Here is a 23,214-nt window from a genome sequence, read left to right on the forward strand (position 1 = left end):
AAGAAATAGCTAAGGGTAGAAATGTCTTAACTGCTCGATGTTCCAAGCGTTGGTGAAGATCTGTCCATAGGGAGTTGCTAGCTTGTAGGTGCCCGGCCGTAGTACTTGCGCTATGATGAAAGGACCTTCCCACGGAGGGGTCAACTTGTGCTGACCCTTGTTGTCTTGGATGAGGCGAAGCACCAGGTTGCTGACGTTGAAAGCTCGGCCCCGTACCTTGCGACTGTGATACCGTTGCAAAGCTTGCTGGTACTTGGCCGTGTGCAGCAGGGCCACGTCGCGCGCTTCGTCAAGCTGGTCTTGCGTGTCCTCGAGAGATGCTTGGTTCCCTCATTTGTTGTACGCCCTGACCCTCGACGACCCATACTCCAGGTTGATGGGAAGGATCGCCTCGGACCCGTAGACCATGAAGAACAGGGTGAAGCTAGTTGCCCTGTTGGGGGTCGTCCTCAGACTCCATAGGACCGCGGGGAGCTCCGCAACCCACCAGCTGCCAAACTTGTTGAGGCGGTCCAAGATCCGTGGCTTGAGACCCTGGAGTATCATGCTGTTGGCTCTCTTGACCTGTCCGTTCGTGCGGGGATGTGCTACGACTGACCAATCCACTCGGATGTGGTGGTCATCGCAGAACTTGAGGAACTTCTTCCCAGTGAACTGCGTGCCGTTGTCTGTGATGATGGAGTTGGGGACTCCGAAGCATTGGATGATGTCGGTGAAGAATTGTTCCGCCTCCTCGAACTTGATCTGCGTGACCGGTCGTGCCTCAATCCACTTTGAGAACTTGTCGACGGCGACAAGCAGGTGGGTGAAGCCCCCGGGCGCCTTCTTGAAGGGCCCGACTAGGTCCAGACCCCAGACCGCGAAGGGCCATGTGATGGGGATGGTCTGGAGCGCCTGGGCGGAAAGATGGGTTTGCCACGCAAAGAACTGGCACCCTTCGCAGGTGCGCACCACGCGGGTAGCGTCGGCGACTGCCATCGGCTAGTAGAAGCCCTGTCGGGAAGGCATTTCCGATGAGGGTTCTCAGTGTGGCGTGGTGGCCGCAGGCTCCAGCATGGATGTCCTATATCAGCGCTGCATGACGCCGGTGTGGCTCCGCTTGTAGAGCTCTTGGTCGACGATGACGAAGGATCTGGCACGGCAGGCAATCCTTCGCGCCTCTATCTTGTCCGTCGGAAGCGACTCGCGAATGAGGTAGTCAAGGTACGGGGCTCTCCAGTCATGCAGGGGGTCGGGCCCCTCTGCTGGGTTCGTGTCGATTTCCATGACCTCGGGGTCAAAGGGATCGGCCTCCGAGTCCAGGATAGGTGGCGTGTTGTCGACCTCTCCCGGGTCGGCTCTCAAGTCTGGGACAGGTGGCGCGTCGCTGACCCCTCCCAGCTCCTTGTAACGGATCGAGGGCTTGTATTGGTTGCTGATGCAGATGCTGTCGGGGATGGGCTTTTGGCCGGATGCCACCTTCGCCAGCTCGTCGGCTGCCTCGTTGAAACGTCTTGCAATGTGGTTGAGTTCCAAACCGTCAAACTTGTCTTTGAGCTTGCGGACTTCATTGCAGTACGCTGCCATCTTGGGGTCGTGGTAGCTCCACTCCTTCATGACTTGCTCGATCACTAGCTGAGAGTCGCCCCATATGTCCAGCCACCGGATGCCCAGTTCGATGGCAATGCGAAGCCCAATGACGAGAGCCTCGTACTCAGCGACATTGGTAGACGTGGGAAAGTGGAGGCGGATCATGTACCTTATGTGCACGCTGAGGGGAGAGACGAAGACCAGACTTGCTCTGGCGCGAGCCTTCATCAGTGACCCGTTGAAGTACATCGTCCAATACTCCTGCTTCTCTGGCGCTGATGGCATTTGGATCTCTGTCCACTCTATGACAAAGTTGGCGAGTACCTGGGACTTGATGGCTGTCCAAGGGGCGTAGGTGATGCCCTGGTTCATAAGCTCGAGCGCCCACTTCGCGATCCGTCCTGTGGCATCCTGATTCTGGATCACTTCGCCAAGGCGGAACGATGAGATGACCGTCACCGGGTGGGAGGTGAAGTAGTGGCGCAACTTCCTCTTCGTGATGAGGACTGTGTAGGGATACAGGGTAGGCTACACTAGCACTAATCAAAATTTCTACCGCGTATAACCAGGAAGAATTGCCATATAAGGATCACGGGATTACCACTCGACGCACTACTGGTGCGGAAGATGTAGATATGCGTCGGTGCAGTGAAGACGATCACGTAGTCGTACGTAGTCGATCACGTCCAGCAGCTTCTTCGCAGCTCGTCCACGTGCAGCAAGATCGCCTCCGGTGCCGCGGCTCGTCGTGGCTCGTCGGCGGCTCGTCGATGGCTCGTCCAAGTGCTGCAGGCGCAACACCTCCAAGGTATCCACACGTGCAGGGAGGAAGCGTCGCAAGCCGGATTGCTAGATCCGCGAGTTGCAACAGGCGAGGGCGTGGGAGGCACGGCAGGTGTGTTTCGCCAAAAGGTGTAAACCCTAGGGCGCCCCCACCCCTCTATTTATAGAGGTTCCTGATGGGCCTCTGGATCCGAGGCCCATTAGTACTCCTAAACCTAATCCAACTCGGATCAGATCCGAATTGGGCTTCCAGCCCCTTAAGTGTGTGACCCTATGGGTTCGGATACGTATAGACATGGCCCGAGTACTCCTACTCGGCCCAATAGTCGGTAGCGGCCTCTAGCAAGACGTGCCAACTCCTATACGCACACGAAGATCATATCAGACGAACCATCACAACATAATATACATGCTATTCCCTTTGCCTCACGATATTTGGTCTAGCTTCAAGCCGACCGCTCTTTCTCGATCCTGTGATTCGGAATCCCTTTGTAGGTTAACTCTTAACCGTACGTAGCATGGCCATGCATTTTCGGATCCGATCACTCGAGGGGCCCAGAGATATCACTCTCAATCAGAGAGGGGCAAATCCCATCTTGATTGACCATGTCTCATAGCATGCTTCTTGACAAACCCGAAAGCTACCTTTATAACTACCCTGTTACGGCGTAGCGTTTGATAGCCCCTAAGTAGGTCGATCCACATCTAGAATACATGCGACAATCTCAGGTCTAAGGACAAAGCGTATATGTTGTTTAAAGAGAGAACTACTTCTCGTGTTGGGTCAGTCCTAACACATGTCTCCACATGTGTCCACATTATTAGTTCAACATCTCCATGTCCATGACTTGTGAAACATAGTCATCAACTAATACATGTGCTAGTCTAATATTCATGTGTGTCCTCACATGAACTCCGACTAGGGACAACTTTAGAATAACCATACAAGTAAAGAGTTTCACATACAATTCACATAATTGCAAATCAATTCAAGTAGCCTTTAATGGATATTCAATGAACACAATATACAAATCATGGATACAAATGGAATATCATCATCTCTATGATTGCCTCTAGGGCATACCTCCAACAGTCTCCCACTTGCACTAGAGTTAATCTAGAAGGTACCTAATACCCATAGCTCTTACATGCGCATCATGCTTAGCCTGCGGGAGTGGTTTTGTCAACGGATCAGAAATGTTCAGATCCGTGTGTATTTTGCATATCTTGATCTCACCCCGGTTAACGAAGTCTCGAATGAGATGAAATCGCCGCATTACGTGTTTGTTCTTCTGGTGGTTCCTTGGCTCCTTTTCTTGCGCAATTGCCCCATTGTTATCACAGTAGAGATTCAATGGGCTGGACGCATTCGGGAACACACCAAGCTCAATGAGGAAATTCCTTATCCAAACACCTTCCTTCGCGGCTTCCGAAGCCGCGATGTACTCGGCTTCTGTCGTAGAATCGGCCACCGTCTCCTGCTTGGAACTCTTCCAACTAACAGCACCACCATTTAGCGTGAACACAAATCCTGATTGTGACTTTGAATCATCTCTGTCAGTTTGGAAACTAGCATCGGTGTAACCTGTTACAACGAGCTCCTCCTGACCTCCATAGACGAGGTACATATCTTTAGTCCTTCTCAAGTACTTAAGAATGTTTTTCACCGCTGTCCAGTGACTCTCGCCTGGATCAGATTGGTGTCTGCTTGTCATACTTAGCGCATATGAAACATCTGGGCGAGTACTTATCATTGCATACATGATAGATCCAATAGCCGAGGCATATGACACTCTACTCATGCGATCCCGCTCATCAGCAGTCGAAGGACACTGAGTCTTGCTGAGATGTATGCCATGTGACATAAGCAAGAACCCTTTCTTTGCCTCTTCCATGTTGAACCTCTTCAACACTTTGTCAATATAAGTATCTTGGCTCAGACCTATAAGCCTTCTCGATCTATCTCTATAGATCTTAATGCCCAGAATATATGCCGCTTCCCCTAAGTCCTTCATCGAAAAACTATTTTTCAGTGAAGTCTTTACGGACTCAAGCATAGGAATGTTATTTCTAATCAGTAATATGTCACCCACATATAAGATTAGAAATACTACAGAGCTCCCACTAACCTTCTTGTAAACACAAGACTCTTCTTCGTTCTTGGTGAAGTCAAACCCTTTGACCACTTCATCAAAACGAATGTTCCAACTCCTAGATGCTTGCTTCAATCCATAAATGGATCTCTGAAGCTTGCATACCTTTCTAGCATTTTTCGGATCGACAAAACCCTCGGGCTGTATCATATACACGTCCTCAGCTAGGTTTCCATTCAGGAAAGCTGTCTTGACATCCATCTGCCATATCTCATAATCGAAATATGCAGCTATAGCTAGAATAATCCGAATGGACATAAGCATCACTACGGGCGAGAAGGTCTCGTCGTAGTCAACTCCTTGAACTTGTCGAAAACCTTTTGCGACAAGTCGTGCTTTATAGATGTGAACATTTCCATCCATGTCCTTTTTCTTCTTATAGATCCACTTGCACTCTATGGCTTTAACACCATCAGGCGGGTCAACCAAGTTCCAAACATGATTGTCTCCCATGGACTCTATTTCGGATTGCATGGCACTCTGCCATTTTTCGGAGTCTGGGTCCATCATTGCTTCTGCATATGTCGCAGGCTCATCATTGTCCAACAATAATATTTCTCGCATTTCGCGGAGCCTTGCTAACCTTCGTGGTTGTGGCGGTGCTTCTCTTGCCATGGGTATCTCAACTTGTTCTACTACGTTAGCATCACTCATTGATTCTTGCCCGATTGGCTCATCTTGAACTTCTTCAAGATGAACTGTCTTTCCACTCTTTTCTCCTTTGAGAAACTCTTTCTCTAGGAAAACCCCGTTCCGAGCGACAAACACTTTGCCTTCTGATCGGTTGTAGAAATAATATCCCAAAGTTTCCTTTGGATATCCCACGAAAATGCACTTATCCGACTTGGGTGTGATCTTGTCTGACTGAAGTCGCTTGACAAACACTTCACATCCCCAAATCTTTAGAAAAGACAGACTAGGAACCTTTCCAGTCCATATCTCATATGGTGTCTTAACTACGGATTTAGATGGTACCCTATTAAGTGTGAAAGCTGCTGTTTCTAGAGCGTATCCCCAAAATGACAACGGTAGGTCCGACTGGCTCATCATTGATCGAACCATGTCTAACAAAGTTCGATTACGTCGCTCGGACACACCGTTTCTCTGAGGTGTTCCAGGCGGCGTAAGTTGTGGAACAATTCCGCAACTCTTTAGATGATTGCTAAACTCGTGGCTCAAATACTCGCCTCCACGATCAGATCGTAAGGCCTTAATTTTCTTGCCACGGTGATTTTCAACTTCATTCTGAAATTCCTTGAACTTTTCAAAGGTTTCAGACTTGTGCCTCATCAAGTAGACATAGCCATATCTACTAAAATCATCAGTGAAAGTTATGAAGTATTGGAATCCTCCTCTAGCCGTCGTGCTCATTGGTCCGCATACATCACTATGTACGAGTTCCAAAAAGTCTACTGCTCTCTCAGGAAATCCTGTGAAAGGCGTCTTGGTCATCTTGCCTAGCAAGCAAGCCTCGCATGTCTCGTATGATTCGAAATCAAACGAAGTTAGAAGTCCATCAGAATGGAGCTTCTTCATGCGCTTTTCACTTATATGACCCAAACGACAATGCCACAAGTAGGTAGGACTCAAATCATTAGGCCGAGGCCTTTTAGCACTTACATTACAGACAGGTGAACCATCAAGATTTAAAACAAATAATCCATTCACAATGGGTGCAAAAGCCATAAACATATTATTCTTAGAGATCACACAACCATTGTTTTCACTCGCAAATGAATAACCATCCTTCATCAAACATGAAGGAGACAAAATGTTTCGACTTAAACTAGGAACAAAATAACAATTATTCAACTCCATAATAAATCCTGACGGGAGGTGGAGTTGCATCGTCCCGACGATCAAAGCAGCAACTCTTGCATTATTGCCCACGCGGAAATCAACTTCTCCTCTTTCCACGCTTCTACTTCTTATCATTCCCTGCATCCAATTGCAAATATGAGCAACCGATCCGGTATCAAATACCCAAGAATTAATAATTGTATCAGCGAGAAATATGTTGTCTATAACATTAACAACAAGCGTACCTGAGGTAGAAGTACTCTTACTTCCGCCATTCTTCAAGGAAGCTAGGTACTGCTTGCAGTTTCTCTTCCAGTGACCAAGTTCATGACAGTAAAAGCACTCTTTGTCTGGAGCAGGTCCAGGTCCAGCTTTAACCTTGGGCGGTGGGTTTGGCTTGGACGTTCCAGCCTTGCCCTTCTTCTTCCAAGAATTGCCCTTCTTCTTAAAGCTGGGCTTGTTCTGTATCGCCATCACATGGCTGGTACTAGCGCTTTTCTTGATGTCAGCCTCTGCTGTCTTGAGCATACCACACAGCTCATTCAATCCCTTCTCCGTCCCATGCATATGGTAGTTCGAGATGAAGTTCCCATAGCTAGGCGGAAGAGAGGAAAGAATGAAATCAGTGGCCAACTCTTGGCCCAGTGGGAAGCCTAGCTTCTACAACCGTTGAGTGTAACCAACCATCTTGATTACGTGTGGTCCTACTGCTGCGCCTTCTGCTAGCTTGCTCTCAACAAAGGCCTTAGACACATTGAACCTTTCAGTCCTGGCCTGTGTTTGGAACATGTCTCTAAGCGCCACGATCATATCGTGCGCCTCATGGTTTGTTTCGAACTGCATCTGCAGCTCGGGTTCCATGCAAGCAAGCATAAGGCAGCTTACTTCGAGGTTAGCATCACATGCTTTCTTGTAAGCATTCTTAACAGCAGCGGGTGCATCATCAGCAGGTTCTTCTGGTAGTGGGTTGTCTAGAACATCTTCCTTTTTCTCAGCCCTGAGAACAATTCTCAGGTTGCGGATCCAATCCGAGTAATTTGTTCCATTCAACTTGTCCTTCTCAAGGACCGAACGCAAAGCAAACGGTGTAGTGTTGCTAGGTGCATTTAATCTACAACAAAGTAATGCAAAATACACTAAGAGAAACGTATCCATGATAGAGTAAATCATATTAAACTATTTTAACAGAATCTACTCCCACTAAAATCAATATCCCTCTATTGAAACTTAGTGATTCAGGATCCACAACTAACAAGTCCACTAGTGAGATTTAGCATCACCGCTAGCAAACAAGGTAGATCGGTAAGCAACTTTTGCTAATCATATCACATATGACTCCTGTTCTTGGGTGACATCTCTATGTCTCGGCGCCCAACCTTTATGCCCCAAGGTCCTTAACCGTTAAGATAACCTTGTTAAGCAAACCAACCCTTATGCGTGTAAGTGTCCAACACAAACCCGTCTAGTCAAGGAAAACTAGTGGCACCCTAATTTCATAGACCCACCACTAATTGTACAAGACATGGGACGGTGCAAGTTTTAGTTGGGAGGGCATACTAACTTAAACTGTGTGAGGGATCGTTCTACTTCTAACATCACAGCATGCAGAAAGTAAAACATAAACAGAATGGCATTCACACAGCTTGTGACACAGTATGGCCCGTTTTCATATGGTGATCTCCATCTCCATAGAACCTATTCACCAAGGTGATCTCCATCTCCATGTTCCATGTGCGCCATCCTCCTGGTGATGAGTCCTCCACGAACTATAGCATGCTATTACGCCTAATAGCTAGTAAAGAATCTAGCAATGAAGATTACATAGTTGCTTGGATCATCACAGATTGGTATGCAGACCATTAAATACAATAAAGTGACAACACATATGGCTCCTGCCGTGTTGCCGTACGCGCGACACGCAGGTCACGAATGAGTTACACACATGCATCACATACACAAGGGGGCCATACTGATCACAAGATACATGCATACATCCTGCAAAACAGAGTTAGGCGTCCTAACGTTCCAAACTTCGGAGGCCCGAAACTCCATCTTCCAAGCCGAATTTGGGGAATCTAATTTCGCCGAAAACGGCGAAGCGGTTGAAATTCATGTGTAACTTTTTTGTAGATCAATTTTCGTATAAAAATCGCCCCGATCCGAGATCGTACCGAAAAGTTACGGCTGATTTACCGAAGCATACGCATACGGCAAAATCCCGACCCCGGCAGTAGATCCCATCTACTATTGCACATCTAATGCGCCTGGCGTATGACCCTGGATCTCGATTCGACCAATCATATTGATCTTCGCTCACTGCAACTGGATTTACGTGTATCACTTAACTCCGATGGCGGAAACCGACCGGTAGGAGTATGTCGTTATACTACCATTGCAGCAAGGGCACGAAATCAGGACATAGATCAAACAGAGAACTCGCATATCTCCATATGCACACATCCCGAATCCAAAACTAAGCAGCTACGGCTCTGATACCACTGTAGGGATACGGGGTAGGCTACACTAGCGCTAATCAAAATTTCTACCGCGTATAACCAGGAAGAACTGCCGTATAAGGATCACGGGATTACCACTCGACGCACTACTGGTGCGGAAGATGTAGATATGTGTCGGTGCAGTGAAGACGATCACGTAGTCGTACGTAGTCGATCACGTCCAGCAGCTCCTTAGCAGCTCGTCCACGTGCAGCAAGATCGCCTCCGGTGCCGCGGCTCGTCGTGGCTCGTCGGCGGCTCGTCGATGGCTCGTCCAAGTGCTGCAGGCGCAACACCTCCAAGGTATCCACACGTGCAGGGAGGAAGCGTCGCAAGCCGGATTGCTAGATCCGCGAGTTGCAACAGGCGAGGGCGTGGGAGGCGCGGCAGGTGTGTTTCGCCAAAAGGTGTAAACCCTAGGGCGCCCCCACCCCTCTATTTATAGAGGTTCCTGATGGGCCTCTGGATCCGAGGCCCATTAGTACTCCTAAACCTAATCCAACTCGGATCAGATCCGAATTGGGCTTCCAGCCCCTTAAGTGTGTGACCCTATGGGTTCGGATACGTATAGACATGGCCCGAGTACTCCTACTCGGCCCAATAGTCGGTAGCGGCCTCTAGCAAGACGTGCCAACTCCTATACGCACACGAAGATCATATCAGACGAACCATCACAACATAATATACATGCTATTCCCTTTGCCTCACGATATTTGGTCTAGCTTCAAGCCGACCGCTCTTTCTCGATCCTGTGATTCGGAATCCCTTTGTAGGTTAACTCTTAACCGTACGTAGCATGGCCATGCATTTTCGGATCCGATCACTCGAGGGGCACAGAGATATCACTCTCAATCAGAGAGGGGCAAATCCCATCTTGATTGACCATGTCTCATAGCATGCTTCTTGACAAACCCGAAAGCTACCTTTATAACTACCCTGTTACGGCGTAGCGTTTGATAGCCCCTAAGTAGGTCGATCCACATCTAGAATACATGCGACAATCTCAGGTCTAAGGACAAAGCGTATATGTTGTTTAAAGAGAGAACTACTTCTCGTGTTGGGTCAGTCCTAACACATGTCTCCACATGTGTCCACATTATTAGTTCAACATCTCCATGTCCATGACTTGTGAAACATAGTCATCAACTAATACATGTGCTAGTCTAATATTCATGTGTGTCCTCACATGAACTCCGACTAGGGACAACTTTAGAATAACCATACAAGTAAAGAGTTTCACATACAATTCACATAATTGCAAATCAATTCAAGTAGCCTTTAATGGATATTCAATGAACACAATATACAAATCATGGATACAAATGGAATATCATCATCTCTATGATTGCCTCTAGGGCATACCTCCAACAGACTGCGTACATGAGCTTCTGGATCTGAGGGTAGCAGGCCTTGGACTCGGACAAGACCCCGGCTGCACCTTGAGGGCGTGTCCCTCCTCCTCCCGCTCCACCACTAGGGCTGCCCTAACCACCTAGGTGGTCATCGCGATGTAGAGAAGGAGTGGCTCCCCGTTGGTTGGCGGGACCAGGATTGGGGCCTTCATCAGGAGGTGCTTGAGCTGGTCAAGCGCCTCCTGGGCCTCAGCGGTCCACACAAAGCAGTCGATCTTCTTCAGGAGTCGATAGAGAGGGAGTCCTTGTTCGCTGAGGCTTGAGATGAAGTGGCTCAGGGCCGCAAGGCATCCTGTGACGCGCTGAACTCCCTTTAGGTTTCAGAATGGCCCCATATCGCTGATGACCACTATCTTCTCCGGGTTGGCTTTGATGCCCCGCACGGAGACAATGAAGCCAAGCAGCATGCCCCTCGCAACCCCAAAAATGCACTTTTCGGGGTTGAGTTTGATGCGCTTGTCTCTCAGCCTCTCGAAGGCTAGTTCGAGGTCGGGGATGAGCTGGTCACCCTTCCTGGACTTGACCATGATGTTGTCTACGTAGGCCTCAACGGTTCGCCCGATGAGGTCCCCGAAACAATTAAGCATACATCGCTAGAACGTAGCCCCCACGTTTTTGAGGCCGAACGGCATCTTGACATAGCAATAGGGCCCGAAAGGGGTGATGAAAGAAGTCGCGAGCTGGTTGGACTCTTTCATCGAGATCTGGTGGTAACCGGAATACGCATCAAGGAAGCTAAGGGTTTCGCACCCTGCAGTGGAGTCGACTATCTGATCTATGCGCGGCAAAGGAAACAGATCCTTTGGGCATGCTTTGTTGAGACCGGCATAGTCAACACACATTGTCCATTTCCCATTCTTTTTTCGTACAAGAACAGGATTGGCCAACCACTCGGGGTGGTGCACTTCCTTGATGAACCCGACCGCCAAAAGCTTCTCGAGCTCTTCACCGATGGCCTTGCGCCCTCCTCGTCGAAGCGGCGCAAGTCTTGCCTCACCGGTTTGGAGCTGGCCTTGATGTTCAAGGAGTGCTCGGCGACTTCCCTCGAGATGCCTAGCATGTCCGAGGGTTTCCACGCAAAATTGTCACTGTTTGCACAGAGGAAGTCGACGAGCGCGCTTTCCTATTTGGGAGATAGAGTAGCGCCTATCCGCACGGTCCTGCCGTCGGAACTGCTGGGGTCGAGGGGGACCTCCTTGATGCCTTCTGTGGCCTCGAAGGAGTTGGCGGACTACTTGGAGTCGGGCGGGTCCTCGGCGCTCTCCGCAGGCTGGATCGCGGGGTCCTCCGTGCAGGTGATGGCCACGGCGTACTCGCAGCTCTCTACGTCGCACTAGTACGCCTTCTGGAAAGACGTGCCGACGGTGATGACCCCGTTGGGCCCCGGCAGCTTGAGCTTGAGATAGGTGTAGTTGGGGATGGCCATGAACTTGGCGTAACAAGGCCGGCCCCAGATGGCGTGGTAGGTCCCGCGGAAGCCCACCACCTCAAAAGTGAGGGTCTCCTTCCTGAAGTTGGAAGGAGTCCCGAAACTGATGGGCAGGTCGATCTGTCTAAGGGGCATTGCCCGCTTTCCTAGCACGATGCCGTGGAAAGGTGCCTCGCTGGGACGGAGACAGGATCGGTCGATCCCCATGGCGTTGAGGGTCTCGGCGTAGAGGATGTTGAGGCCGCTGCCTCCATCCATGAGCACCTTGGTGAGGCACTTTGTGCCAATGATGGGGTCGATGACAAGGGGGTAGCGTCCTGGTTGCAGGACACGCTCTGGGTGGTCGGACTGGTCGAAGTTGATGGCGGACCTTGACCAATCAAGGAAGGTCCGGGTACCGGGTTCGGCCGCGTAGACCTCGCGGCGTTCCAACTTTCGGCGGCGCTTGGAGTCGTAAGCCGCCAGCCCGCCGAAGATCATGAAGCAGCGGTCCACGTTGGGGAAGCCGTCCTCCTTCTCCTCACCATCCTTCTTCTCCTCTTTAGGCTTCTGTCTCCGGTCATCATTCACTGGGTTGCCCACAAAGTACCTCTTCATGAGGTTGCAGTCCTTGTAGGCGTGCTTGGTGGGGAACTCGTGGTTCGGGCACGGTCCCTCGAGCAGCTTGTCGAAGAAGCCGAGGGTGCCCTCGGCGGGCGGCTATCCCCGTTTGCGCTCAGCAACGGCCACGAGGGGAGCCTCGCGCCGCTGCTTGTTCTTCTTCTTCTGTTGGCGGTTGGAGGTGCCCTCGTCGGCGTCCTCCTCCTGCTTTGCCATGCCCTAGGAGCGATCGAAGATCGCCCCGATGGCCTCTTTGCTTGACGCAAAGCTGGTGGTAATGTTGAGGAGCTCCTCAGTGGTCCGCGGGCCCCTGCGTCCTAGCTCGTGGACCAGGAGCGGTAGGAAGTTCCTGCTAGGAAGGTTGTGATGATGTTGGCGTCCGCGACGTTGGAGAGCTCGGTGCGCTTCCTGGAGAAGCGCCAGATGTAGTCTTGGAGAGACTCATTCGACCCCTGGTGGCAGCTCCGGATATCCTAGGAGTTTCTGGGGTGCATGTACGTTCCTTGGAAGTTTCTCACGAAGATTTCCTTCAGGTTGTTCCAGTTACGGATCCGACCCGAGGGAATGTGCTCCAGCCAGGCTCGCGCCAAGTCGGCCAGGAACAACGGGAGATTGCGAATGATGCACAGGTCATCATCCACCCCACCGGCCTGACAAGCAAGCCGGTAGTCGCTGAGCCAAAGCCCGGGGTTCGTCTCCCTGGAGTACTTGGCCACATTGGTGGATTGCCTGAAGCGCGCTGGGAACGACGCGTTTAGGATGCGAGCGGAGAAGACCCTTGGCCCCGCTGGGTCAGGGCTTAGGCTCCAATCTTCTTCGCTGTCGTAGCGGCCACCACGGTGGACGTGGTAGCCGTGGTCCGGTCCATCCTCCCTGTCCGCGCGGGAGCGCCTCCGCGCGTCCAGGGTGTCGCAGGCGTCGTGGATAGGACCGATGCGCCGGTGGACGGACGGGGCCCCGCCTCCTGCAGGCGGCGGTGTCCGTTGAGCGGGTGTGGCCTGGTTCCCCCCGAGGGGAGGCTGGTGGACAAACTCCCCGCGCCTTTTAGGAGGCGCGGTGGGCGCTGCCCTGCTAGCATTGTGCCCGCATCACCGGGACGCGGAGCTCTCCGCCTGCTGGACAGTGGCGCACTCGAGCAGGTTGTGCACCTCTTGGTGAGCTTGATACTCCTCGGGCGTTGCTGGCTCGGGGAGTCGTCGGAGTAGGGCCGCTACTACGGTGATGTTCTAGCTGGCGCGGGCGAAGAGTTGAGGGCAATCCTCATCCTCGCAGATGCGCCACTGGACGTCGTGCGCCCGTTGTCGTGCCCCTCCTTTGTTGCGAGGGCGCTCGACCTCCTGGTTGGGCGTCGCGCGCGCCTCTGGCAGACGTGGCCACTCCGGGACCCTGGCGAGGGCCCCGGTTGTAGCTGCGGTGCGCGATGGGGGAGTGCGCTGCCTCCCTTCGGCACCGTTGTCGTTGGACCCCTCGGAGTGCATGTCGGCCATGAAGCACTCGTGCGAGGGGTGGTGGCTCCCATTGTCGGAGCCAACGTCGGAGGTTGTCCCTGCCACGCCCATGAACTCTATTGGAGGTATGCCCTAGAGGCAATCATAGAGATGATGATATTCCATTTGTATCCATGATTTATATTGTGTTCCTTAAATATCCATTAAAGGCTACTTGAATTGATTTGCAATTATGTGAATTGTGTGTGAAACTCTTTACTTGTATGGTTATTCTAAAATTGTCCCTAGTCGGAGTTCATGTGAGGACACACATGAATATTAGTCTAGCACATGTATTAGTTGATGACTATGTTTCACAAGTCATGGACATGGAGATGTTGAACTAATAATGTGGGCACATGTGGAGACATGTGCTAGGACTGACCCAACACGAGAAGTAGTTCTCTCTTTAAACAACATATACGCTTTGTCCTTAGACCTGAGATTGTCGCATGTATTCAAGATGTGGATCGACCTACTTAGGGGCTATCAAACGCTACACCATAACAGGGTAGTTATAAAGGTAGCTTTCGGGTTTGTCAAGAAGCATGCTATAAGATATGGTCAATCAAGATGGGATTTGCCCCTCTCTGATTGAGAGTGATATCTCTGGGCCCCTCGAGTGATTGGATCCGAAAATGCATGGGCATGATACGTATGATTAAGAGTTAACCTACAAAGGGATTCCGAATCACAGGATCGAGAAAGAGCGGTCGGCTTGAAGCTAGACCAAATATCGTGAGGCAAAGGGAATAGCATGTATATAATGTTGTGATGGTTCGTCTGATATGATCTTCGTCAGCGTATAGGAGTTGGCACGTCTTGCTAGAGGCCGCTACCGACTATTGGGCCGAGTAGGAGTACTCGGGCCATGTCTATACGTATCTGAACCCATAGGGTCACACACTTAAGGGGCTGGAAGCCCAATTCGGATGTGATCCGAGTTGGATTAGGTTTAGAAGTACTAATGGGCCTCGGACCCAGAGGCCCGTTAGGAACCTCTATAAATAGAGGGGTGGGGGCGCCCTAGGGTTTACACCTTTTGGCGAAACACATCTGCCGTGCCTCCCATGCCCTCGCCTATTGCAACTCGCGGATCTAGCAGTCCGGTTTGCGATGCTTCCTCCCTGCACGTGTGGATACCTTGGAGGTGTTGCGCCTGCAGCACTTAGACGAGCCGCCGACGAGCCACGATGAGCCACCGACGAGCCACGACGAGCCGACGACGAGCCACGGCACGAGGGCGATCTTGCTGCACGTGGACGAGCTGCTAAGGAGCTGCTGGACGTTGACGTGATCGACTACGTACGAATACGTTGATCGACTACGAACGACTATGTTGATCATCTTCGCTGCATCGACGCAAATCTACATCTTTCGCACCAGTAGTGCGTCGAGTGGTAATCCCGTGATCCTTATACGACAGTTCTTCCTGGTTTTACGCGATAGAAATTGTGATTTGCGCTAGTGTAGCCTACCTCGTATCCCAACAGTGGTATCAGAGCCGTAGCTATTTAGTTTTGGATTCATGTGTGCATATGGAGATATGCAAGTTTTCAGTTTGATCTATGTCCTGGTTTCGTGCTCTTGCTGCAATGGTAGTGTAACAACATACTCCTACCGGTCGGTTTCCGCCATCGGAGTTAAGTGATACACGTAATTCCAGTTGCACTGAGCGAAGATCAATATGATTGGTCGAATCGAAATCCAGGGTCATACGCCAGGCGCATTAGATGTGCAATAGTAGATGAGATCTACTACCGGGGTCGGGATTTTTGCCGTATGCGTATGCTTCGGTAAATCAGTCGTAACTTTTCAGTACGATCTCGGATCGGGGCGAATTTTATATGAAAATTGATCTACAGAAAAAGTTACACATGAAATTCAATGATTTGCTGTTTTCGGCGACATTAGTTTTCCCAAATTCTGCTTGGAAGATAGAGTTTCGGGCCTCCGAAGTTTGGAACGTTAACTCTGTTTTGCAGGATGTATGTATCTTGTGATCAGTATGGCTCCTTTGTGTATGTGATGCATGTGTGTAACTCATTCATGACCTGCGTGTCGCGCGTACGGCAACATGGCATGAGCCATATGTGTTGTCACTTTATTGTATTTAATGGTCTACGTACCAATCTATGATGATCCAAGCAACTATGTAATCTTCATTACTAGCTTATTTACTAGCTATTGGGCATAATAGCATGTTGTAGTTCTTGGAGGACTCATCACCAGGAGGATGGCGCACATGGAACATGGAGATGGAGATCACCATGGTGAACAGGTTCTATGGAGATGGAGATCACCATATGAAAACGGGCCATACTGTGTCACAACTGTGTGAATGCTATTCTGTTTATGTTTTACTTTCTGCATGCTGTGATGTTAGAAGTAGAACGATCCCTCACAAAGTTTAAGTTAGTATGTCCTCCCAACTAAAACTTGCACCGTCCCATGTCTTGTACAATTAGTGGTGGGTCTATGAAATTAGGGTACCACTAGTTTTTCTTGACTAGATGGGTTTGTGTCGGACACTTACACGCATAAGGGTTGGTTTGCTTAACAAGGTTATCTTAACGGTTAAGGACCTTGGGGCATAAAGGTTGGGCGTCGAGACATAGAGGAGTCATATGTGATATGATTAGCAAAAGTTGCTTACCGATCTACCTTGTTTGCTAGCGGTGATGCTAAAGCTCACTAGGAGACTTGTTAGTTGTGGATCCTGAATCACTAAGTTTCAATAGAGGGATATTATTTTTAGTGGGAGTAGATTCTGTAAAATAGTTTAATGTGATTTGCTCTATCATGGATACGTTTGTCTTAGTGTATTTTGCATTATTTTTGTTGTAGATTAAATGGCACCTAGCAGCACTACACTGTTTGCTTTGCGTTCGGTCCTTGAGAAGGACAAGTTGAATGGAACAAACTACTCGGATTGGATCCGTAACCTGAGAATTGTTCTCAGGGCTGAGAAAAAGGAAGATGTTCTAGACAACCCACTACCAGAAGAACCTGCTGATGATGCACCCGCTGCTGCTAAGAATGCTTACAAGAAAGCATGTGATGCTAACCTCGAAGTAAGCTACCTTATGCTTGCTTGCATGGAACCCGAGCTGCAGATGCAGTTTGAAACAAACCATGAGGCACACGATATGATCGTGGCGCTTAGAGACATGTTCCAAACACAGGCCAGGACTGAAAGGTTCAATGTGTCTAAGGCCTTTGTGGAGAGCAAGCTAGCAGAAGGCACAGCAGTAGGACCACACGTAATCAAGATGGTTGGTTACACTCAACGGTTGGAGAAGCTGGGCTTCCCACTAGGGCAAGAGTTGGCTACTGATTTCATTCTTTCGTCTCTTCCGCCTAGTTATGGGAATTTCATCTCGAACTACCATATGCATGGGACGGAGAAGGGTCTAAATCAGCTGTGTGGCATGCTCAAAACAGCAGAGGCTGACATCAAGAAAAGTGCTAGTACCAGCCATGTGATGGCTATACAGAACAAGCCTAGCTTTAAAAAGAAGGGCAATTCTTGGAAGAAGAAGGGCAAGGCTGGAACGTCCAAGCCAAACCTAGCGCCCAAGGTTAAAGCTGGACCTGGACCTGCTCCAAATAAAGAGTGCTTTTACTGTCATGAACTTGGTCACTGGAAGAGAAACTGCAAGCAGTACCTAGCTTCATTGAAGAATGGCGGAAGTAAGAGTACTTCTACCTCAGGTACGCTTGTTGTTAATGTTATAGACAACATATTTCTCGCTGATACAATTATTAATTCTTGGGTATTTGATACCGGATCGGTTGCTCATATTTGCAATTCGATGCTGGGAATGATAAGAAGTAGAAGCGTGGAAAGAGGAGAAGTTGATTTCCACGTGGGCAATAATGCAAGAGATGCTGCGTTGACCGTCGGGACAAAGCAACTCCACCTCCCGTTAGGATTTATTATGGAGTTGAATAATTGTTATTTCGTTCTTAGTTTAAGTCGAAACATTTTGTCTCCTTCATGCTTGATGAAGGATGGTTATTCATTTGCGAGTGAAAACAATGGTTGTGTGATCTCTAAGAATGATATGTTTATGGCTTTTGCACCCATTGTGAATGTATTATTTGTTTTAAATCTTGATGGTTCACCTGTCTGTAACGTAAGTGCTAAAAGACCTCGGCCTAATGATTTGAGTCCTACCTACTTGTGGCATTGTCGTTTGGGTCATATAAGTGAAAAGCGCATGAAGAAGCTCCATTCTGATGGACTTCTAACTTCGTTTGATTTTGAATCATACGAAACATGTGAGGCTTGCTTGCTAGGCAAGATGACCAAGACACCTTTCACAGGATTTCCTGAGAGAGCAATAGACTTGTTGGAACTCGTACATAGTGATGTATGCGGACCAATCAGCACGACGGCAAGGAGGATTCCAATACTTCATAACTTTCACTGATGATTTTAGTAGATATGGCTATGTCTACTTGATGAGGCACAAGTCTGAAACCTTTGAAAAGTTCAAGGAATTTCAGAATGAAGTTGAAAATCAGCGTGGCAAGAAAATTAAGGCCTTACGATCTGATCGTGGAGGCGAGTATTTGAGCCATGAGTTTTGCAATCATCTAAAGAGTTGCGGAATTGTTCCACAACTTACGCCGCCTGGAACACCTCAGAGAAACGGTGTATCCGACGGACGTAATCGAACTCTGTTAGACATGGTTCGATCAATGATGAGCCAGTCAGACCTACCGTTGTCATTTTGGGGATACGCTCTAGAAACAGCAGCTTTCACACTTAATAGGGTACCATCTAAATCCGTAGTTAAGACACCATATGAGATGTGGACTGGAAAGGTTCCCAGTTTGTCTTTTCTAAAGATTTGGGGATGTGAAGTGTTTGTCAAGCGACTTCAGTAGGACAAGATCACACCCAAGTCGGATAAGTGCATTTTCGTGGGATATCCAAAGGAAACTTTGGGATATTATTTCTACAACCGGTCAGAGGGCAAAGTGTTTGTCGCTCGGAACAGGGTTTTCCTAGAGAAAGAGTTTCTCAAAGGAGAAAAGAGTGGAAAGACAATGCATCTTGAAGAAGTTTAAGATGAGCCGATCGGGCAAGAATCAATGAGTGATGCTAACGTAGCAGAACAAGTTGAGGTACCCATGGCAAGAGAAGCACCGCCACAACCACGAAGGTCGGCAAGGCTCCGCGAAATGCGGGAAATATTATTGTTGGACAATGATGAGCCTGCGACATATGCAGAAGCCATGATGGACCCAGACTCCGAAAAAGGGCAGAGTGCCATGCAATCCAAAATAGAGTCCATGGGACACAATCAAGTTTGGAACTTGGTTGACCCGCCTGATGGTGTTAAAGCCATAGAGTGCAAGTGGATCTATAAGAAGAAAAAGGACATGGATGGAAATGTTCACATCTATAAAGCACGACTTGTCGCAAAAGGTTTTCGACAAGTTCAAGGAGTTGACTACGACGAGACTTTCTCGCCCGTAGTGATGCTTAAGTCCATTCGGATTATTCTAGCTATAGCTGCATATTTCGATTATGAGATATGGCAGATGGATGTCAAGACAACTTTCCTTAATGGAAACCTAGCTGAGGATGTGTATATGATACAGCCTGAGGGTTTTGTCAATCCGAAAAATGCTGGAAAGGTATGCAAGCTTCAAAGATCCATTTATGGATTGAAGCAAGCATCTAGGAGTTGGAACATTCGTTTTGATGAAGTGGTCAAAGGGTTTGACTTCACCATGAACGAAGAAGAGTCTTGTGTTTACAAGAAGGTTACTGGGAGCTCTGTAGTATTTCTAATCTTATATGTGGATGACATATTGCTGATTGGAAATAACAATCCTATGATTGAGTCCGTAAAGACTTCACTGAAAAATAGTTTTTCGATGAAGGACTTAGGGGAAGCGGCATATATTCTGGGCATTAAGATCTATAGAGATAGATCGAGAAGGCTTATAGGATTAAGCCAAGATACTTACATTGACAAAGTGTTGAAGCGGTTCAGCATGGAAGAGGCAAAAGAAAGGGTTCTTGCCTATGTCACATGGCATACATCTCAGCAAGACTCAGTGTCCTTCGACTGCTGATGAGCGGGATCGCATGAGTAGAGTGCCATATGCCTCAGCTATTGGATCTATCATGTATGCAATGATAAGTACTCGCCCAGATGTTTCATATGCGCTAAGTATGACAAGCAGACACCAGTCTGATCCAGGTGAGAAACACTGGACAGCAGTGAAAAACATTCTTAAGTACTTGAGAAGGACTAAAGATATGTTCCTCATCTATGGAGGTGAGGAGGAGCTCATTGTAATAGGTTACACTGATGCTAGTTTCCAAACCGACAGAGATGATTCAAAGTCACAATCAGGATTTGTGTTCACGCTAAATGGTGGTGCTGTTAGTAGGAAGAGTTCCAAGCAGGAGACGGTGGCCGATTCTACGACAGAAGCCGAGTACATTGCGGCTTCGGAAGCCGCGAAGGAGGGTGTTTGGATAAGGAATTTCCTCATTGAGCTTGGTGTGTTCCCGAATGCGTCCAGCCCATTGAATCTCTACTGTGATAACAATGGGGCAATTGCGCAAGCAAAGGAGCCAAGGAACCACCAGAAGAACAAACACGTAATGCGGCGATTTCATCTCATTCGAGACTTCGTTAATCGGGGTGAGATCAAGATATGCAAAATACACACGGATCTGAACATTTCTGATCCATTGACAAAACCACTCCCGCAAGCTAAGCATGATGCGCATGTAAGAGCTATGGGTATTAGGTACCTTCTAGATTGACTCTAGTGCAAGTGGGAGACTGTTGGAGGTATTCCCTAGAGGCAATCATAGAGATGATGATATTCCATTTGTATCCATGATTTATATTGTGTTCCTTGAATATCCATTAAAGGCTACTTGAATTGATTTGGAATTATGTGAATTGTGTGTGAAACTCTTTACTTGTATGGTTATTCTAAAGTTGTCCCTAGTCGGAGTTCATGTGAGGACACACATGAATATTAGACTAGCACATGTATTAGTTGATGACTATGTTTCACAAGTCATGGACATGGAGATGTTGAACTAATATGGGCACATGTGGAGGCATGTGCTAGGACTGACCCAACACGAGAAGTAGTTCTCTCTTTAAACAACATATACGCTTTGCCCTTAGACCTGAGATTGTCGCATGTATTCAAGATGTGGATCGATCTACTTAGGGGCTATCAAACGCTACGCCATAACAGGGTAGTTATAAAGGTAGCTTTCGGGTTTGTCAAGAAGCATGCTATGAGACATGGTCAATCAAGATGGGATTTGCCCCTCTCTGATTGAGAGTGATATCTCTGGGCCCCTCGAGTGATCGGATCCGAAAATGCATGGCCATGCTACGTACGGTTAAGAGTTAACCTACAAAAGGATTTCGAATCACAGGATCGAGAAAGAGCGGTCGGCTTGGAGCTAGACCAAATATCGTGAGACAAAGGGAATAGCATATACATAATATTGTGACGGTTCGTCTGATATGATCTTCGTGTGCATATAGGAGTTGGCACGTCTTGCTAGAGGCCGCTACCGACTATTAGGCCAAGTAGGAGTACTCGGGCCATGTCTATACGTATCCGAACCCATAAGGTCACACACTTAAGGGGCTGGAAGCCCAATTCGGATGTGATCCGAGTTGGATTAGGTTTAGAAGTACTAATGGGCCTCGGACCCAGAGGCCCGTTAGGAACCTCTATAAATAGAGGGTTGGGGGCGCCCTAGGGATTACACCTTTTGGCGAAATACATCTGCCGCGCCTCCCACGCCCTCGCCTGTTGCAACTCGCGGATCTAGTAGTCTGGCTTGCGATGCTTCCTCCCTGCACATGTGGATACCTTGGAGGTGTTGCGCCTGCAGCACTTGGACGAGCCACCGACGAGCCACGATGAGCCAACGACGAGCCGCGGCACGAGGGTGATCATGCTGCACGTGGACGAGCTGCTGGACGTTGACGTGATCGACTATGTACGACTATGTTGATCGACTACGAATGACTACGTTGATCGTCTTGCTGCATCGACGCAAATCTACATCTTCCGCACCAGTAGTGCGTCGAGTGGTAATCCCGTGATCCTTATACGACAGTTCTTCCTGGTTTTACGCGGTAGAAATTTTGATTTGCGCTAGTGTAGCCTACCTCATATCCCAACAAACTCATTGTTCATGGGTGGCACGATCATGGACCGCACCAGGAGACGTCCGTTAGTCACCACGGCATTGCGCAGGCCAAGGGGCCACTCCTCCGAAGGAGGCCCCATGGTGCGCGCTCGGCGGCTCACCACCATTCCGGCGGCGGTGCCTGAGGTGACGGGGTGAGCGGGCAGGACAAGGAGAGGGATCAGCTCGATTCCCTCCCCTGTGGCGAGGAAGTCCATGAACCCGAAGCGGACATGGGAGTCGGGAGCAAAGCCGATGTCGCGGTTGGCCATCCGAAGCTGGTGATGTATGCGCAAAGGTCCCCTACCTGGCGCGCCAACTGTTGTTGTCAAGAATAGCGGATCAAGACTACAACAAGTAAATTTGTTTTATGCACGTAAGGCTCGGATGGTTGCATGAGAGGGCACGGGGTTAGACTGGTTCGGGTAGGAATAGCCCTACGTCCAGTGTGGGGAGCTGCTCGTGTTACTCACACAGGGTCTGTAGTAGGGGTTACAAACGGGCCAGATAGGGAGCTGGCCCCAAGTCTCTACGGATGTGCACTAATGCTCGAGAGGAGAGGGTGTGAGTTCGGTTGGCTTCCGAGTCCCCCTGGTCTCGAGGCCCCTGGTCCTCCTTTTATAGCGCAAGGAGGACACAAGAGTTACAGGTGAACCTGGCATCAGGAGAAGTAAAAGAGATAAGCTAAGTAAAGTAAAACACAGGGAAAAGGACCGAGTCCCTGGGCCGCCGCCTTCCCCTCCGGTCTTTGTCTCCCATCAGCGTGGTCGCCGGAGGAGGGCAGCTGTCGTTGGATCCCGTCGATGATCCCCCGGTCGACTGTTATTGTCAAGCATGATGATGATGTCCGGCCGCCGCAACCATGCGCGTCGTGGGGGATGGCCGACCTCTATAGCCCTGCCTGCTAACCATGGGGCGCGGTCGTCGTGTCTCTGTCGCCGGACGGAGCGCGAAATCGGGCAGTGCTCCCTCCAGTGCCGGGTGGTGCGGGTAACGAGTGCCCTACGGCAAACAGGGGAGGCCGCGAACTAGGACGGTGCTGCTGTAGCTTGTGCGGTTGTGGCTACAGTGCGCTGCTCGAATACTGTGGCGAGTCACGTTGAGGAGCGCGGGCACCTTTCTGCGTGCCAGAGCCATGGCGCATTTATGGCGAGGTTAGTGGGGACCCACAAGATCTGTGCTCTCGTCCGCTGGTCCGCGCCCGCCCTCGGGTGAGGTGGATCCTTGTCCTGTGGGCCCGGATGCGTTTGACCCCCTACGCCCGGGGTCGGGCGAGGCGGAGC

The 23,214-nt window shown here is 49.4% G+C and overlaps 1 protein-coding gene across 1 annotated transcript; it reads right to left on the reverse strand.

Moving 5' to 3' along the window:
• Positions 1-1,068: 1,068 nt before the first annotated feature.
• LOC117854520 (uncharacterized) lies at positions 1,069-1,566 on the reverse strand. Its single transcript, XM_034736744.1, has 2 exons — positions 1,270-1,566; positions 1,069-1,182 (listed from the first exon to the last, which is right to left on the reverse strand). The coding sequence occupies exons 1-2, from the start codon at positions 1,564-1,566 to the stop codon at positions 1,069-1,071; spliced, it is 411 nt and encodes a 136-aa protein (XP_034592635.1).
• Between the last annotated feature and the right edge of the window lie 21,648 nt (positions 1,567-23,214).

Source organism: Setaria viridis, chromosome 1 (assembly GCF_005286985.2).
Source record: "Setaria viridis chromosome 1, Setaria_viridis_v4.0, whole genome shotgun sequence".
NCBI classification, from domain to species: domain Eukaryota; kingdom Viridiplantae; phylum Streptophyta; class Magnoliopsida; order Poales; family Poaceae; genus Setaria; species Setaria viridis.

Coding starts and splice junctions, on each gene's coding strand:
- LOC117854520 (XM_034736744.1), bottom strand. CDS start 1,566: ATGGCAGCGTACTGCAATGAAGTCCGCAAGCTCAAAGACAAGTTTGAC. Junction 1,183..1,269: donor CCGATCCCTTTGACCCCGAG/GTCATGGAAATC, acceptor CTCATTCGCGAG/TCGCTTCCGACGGACAAGAT.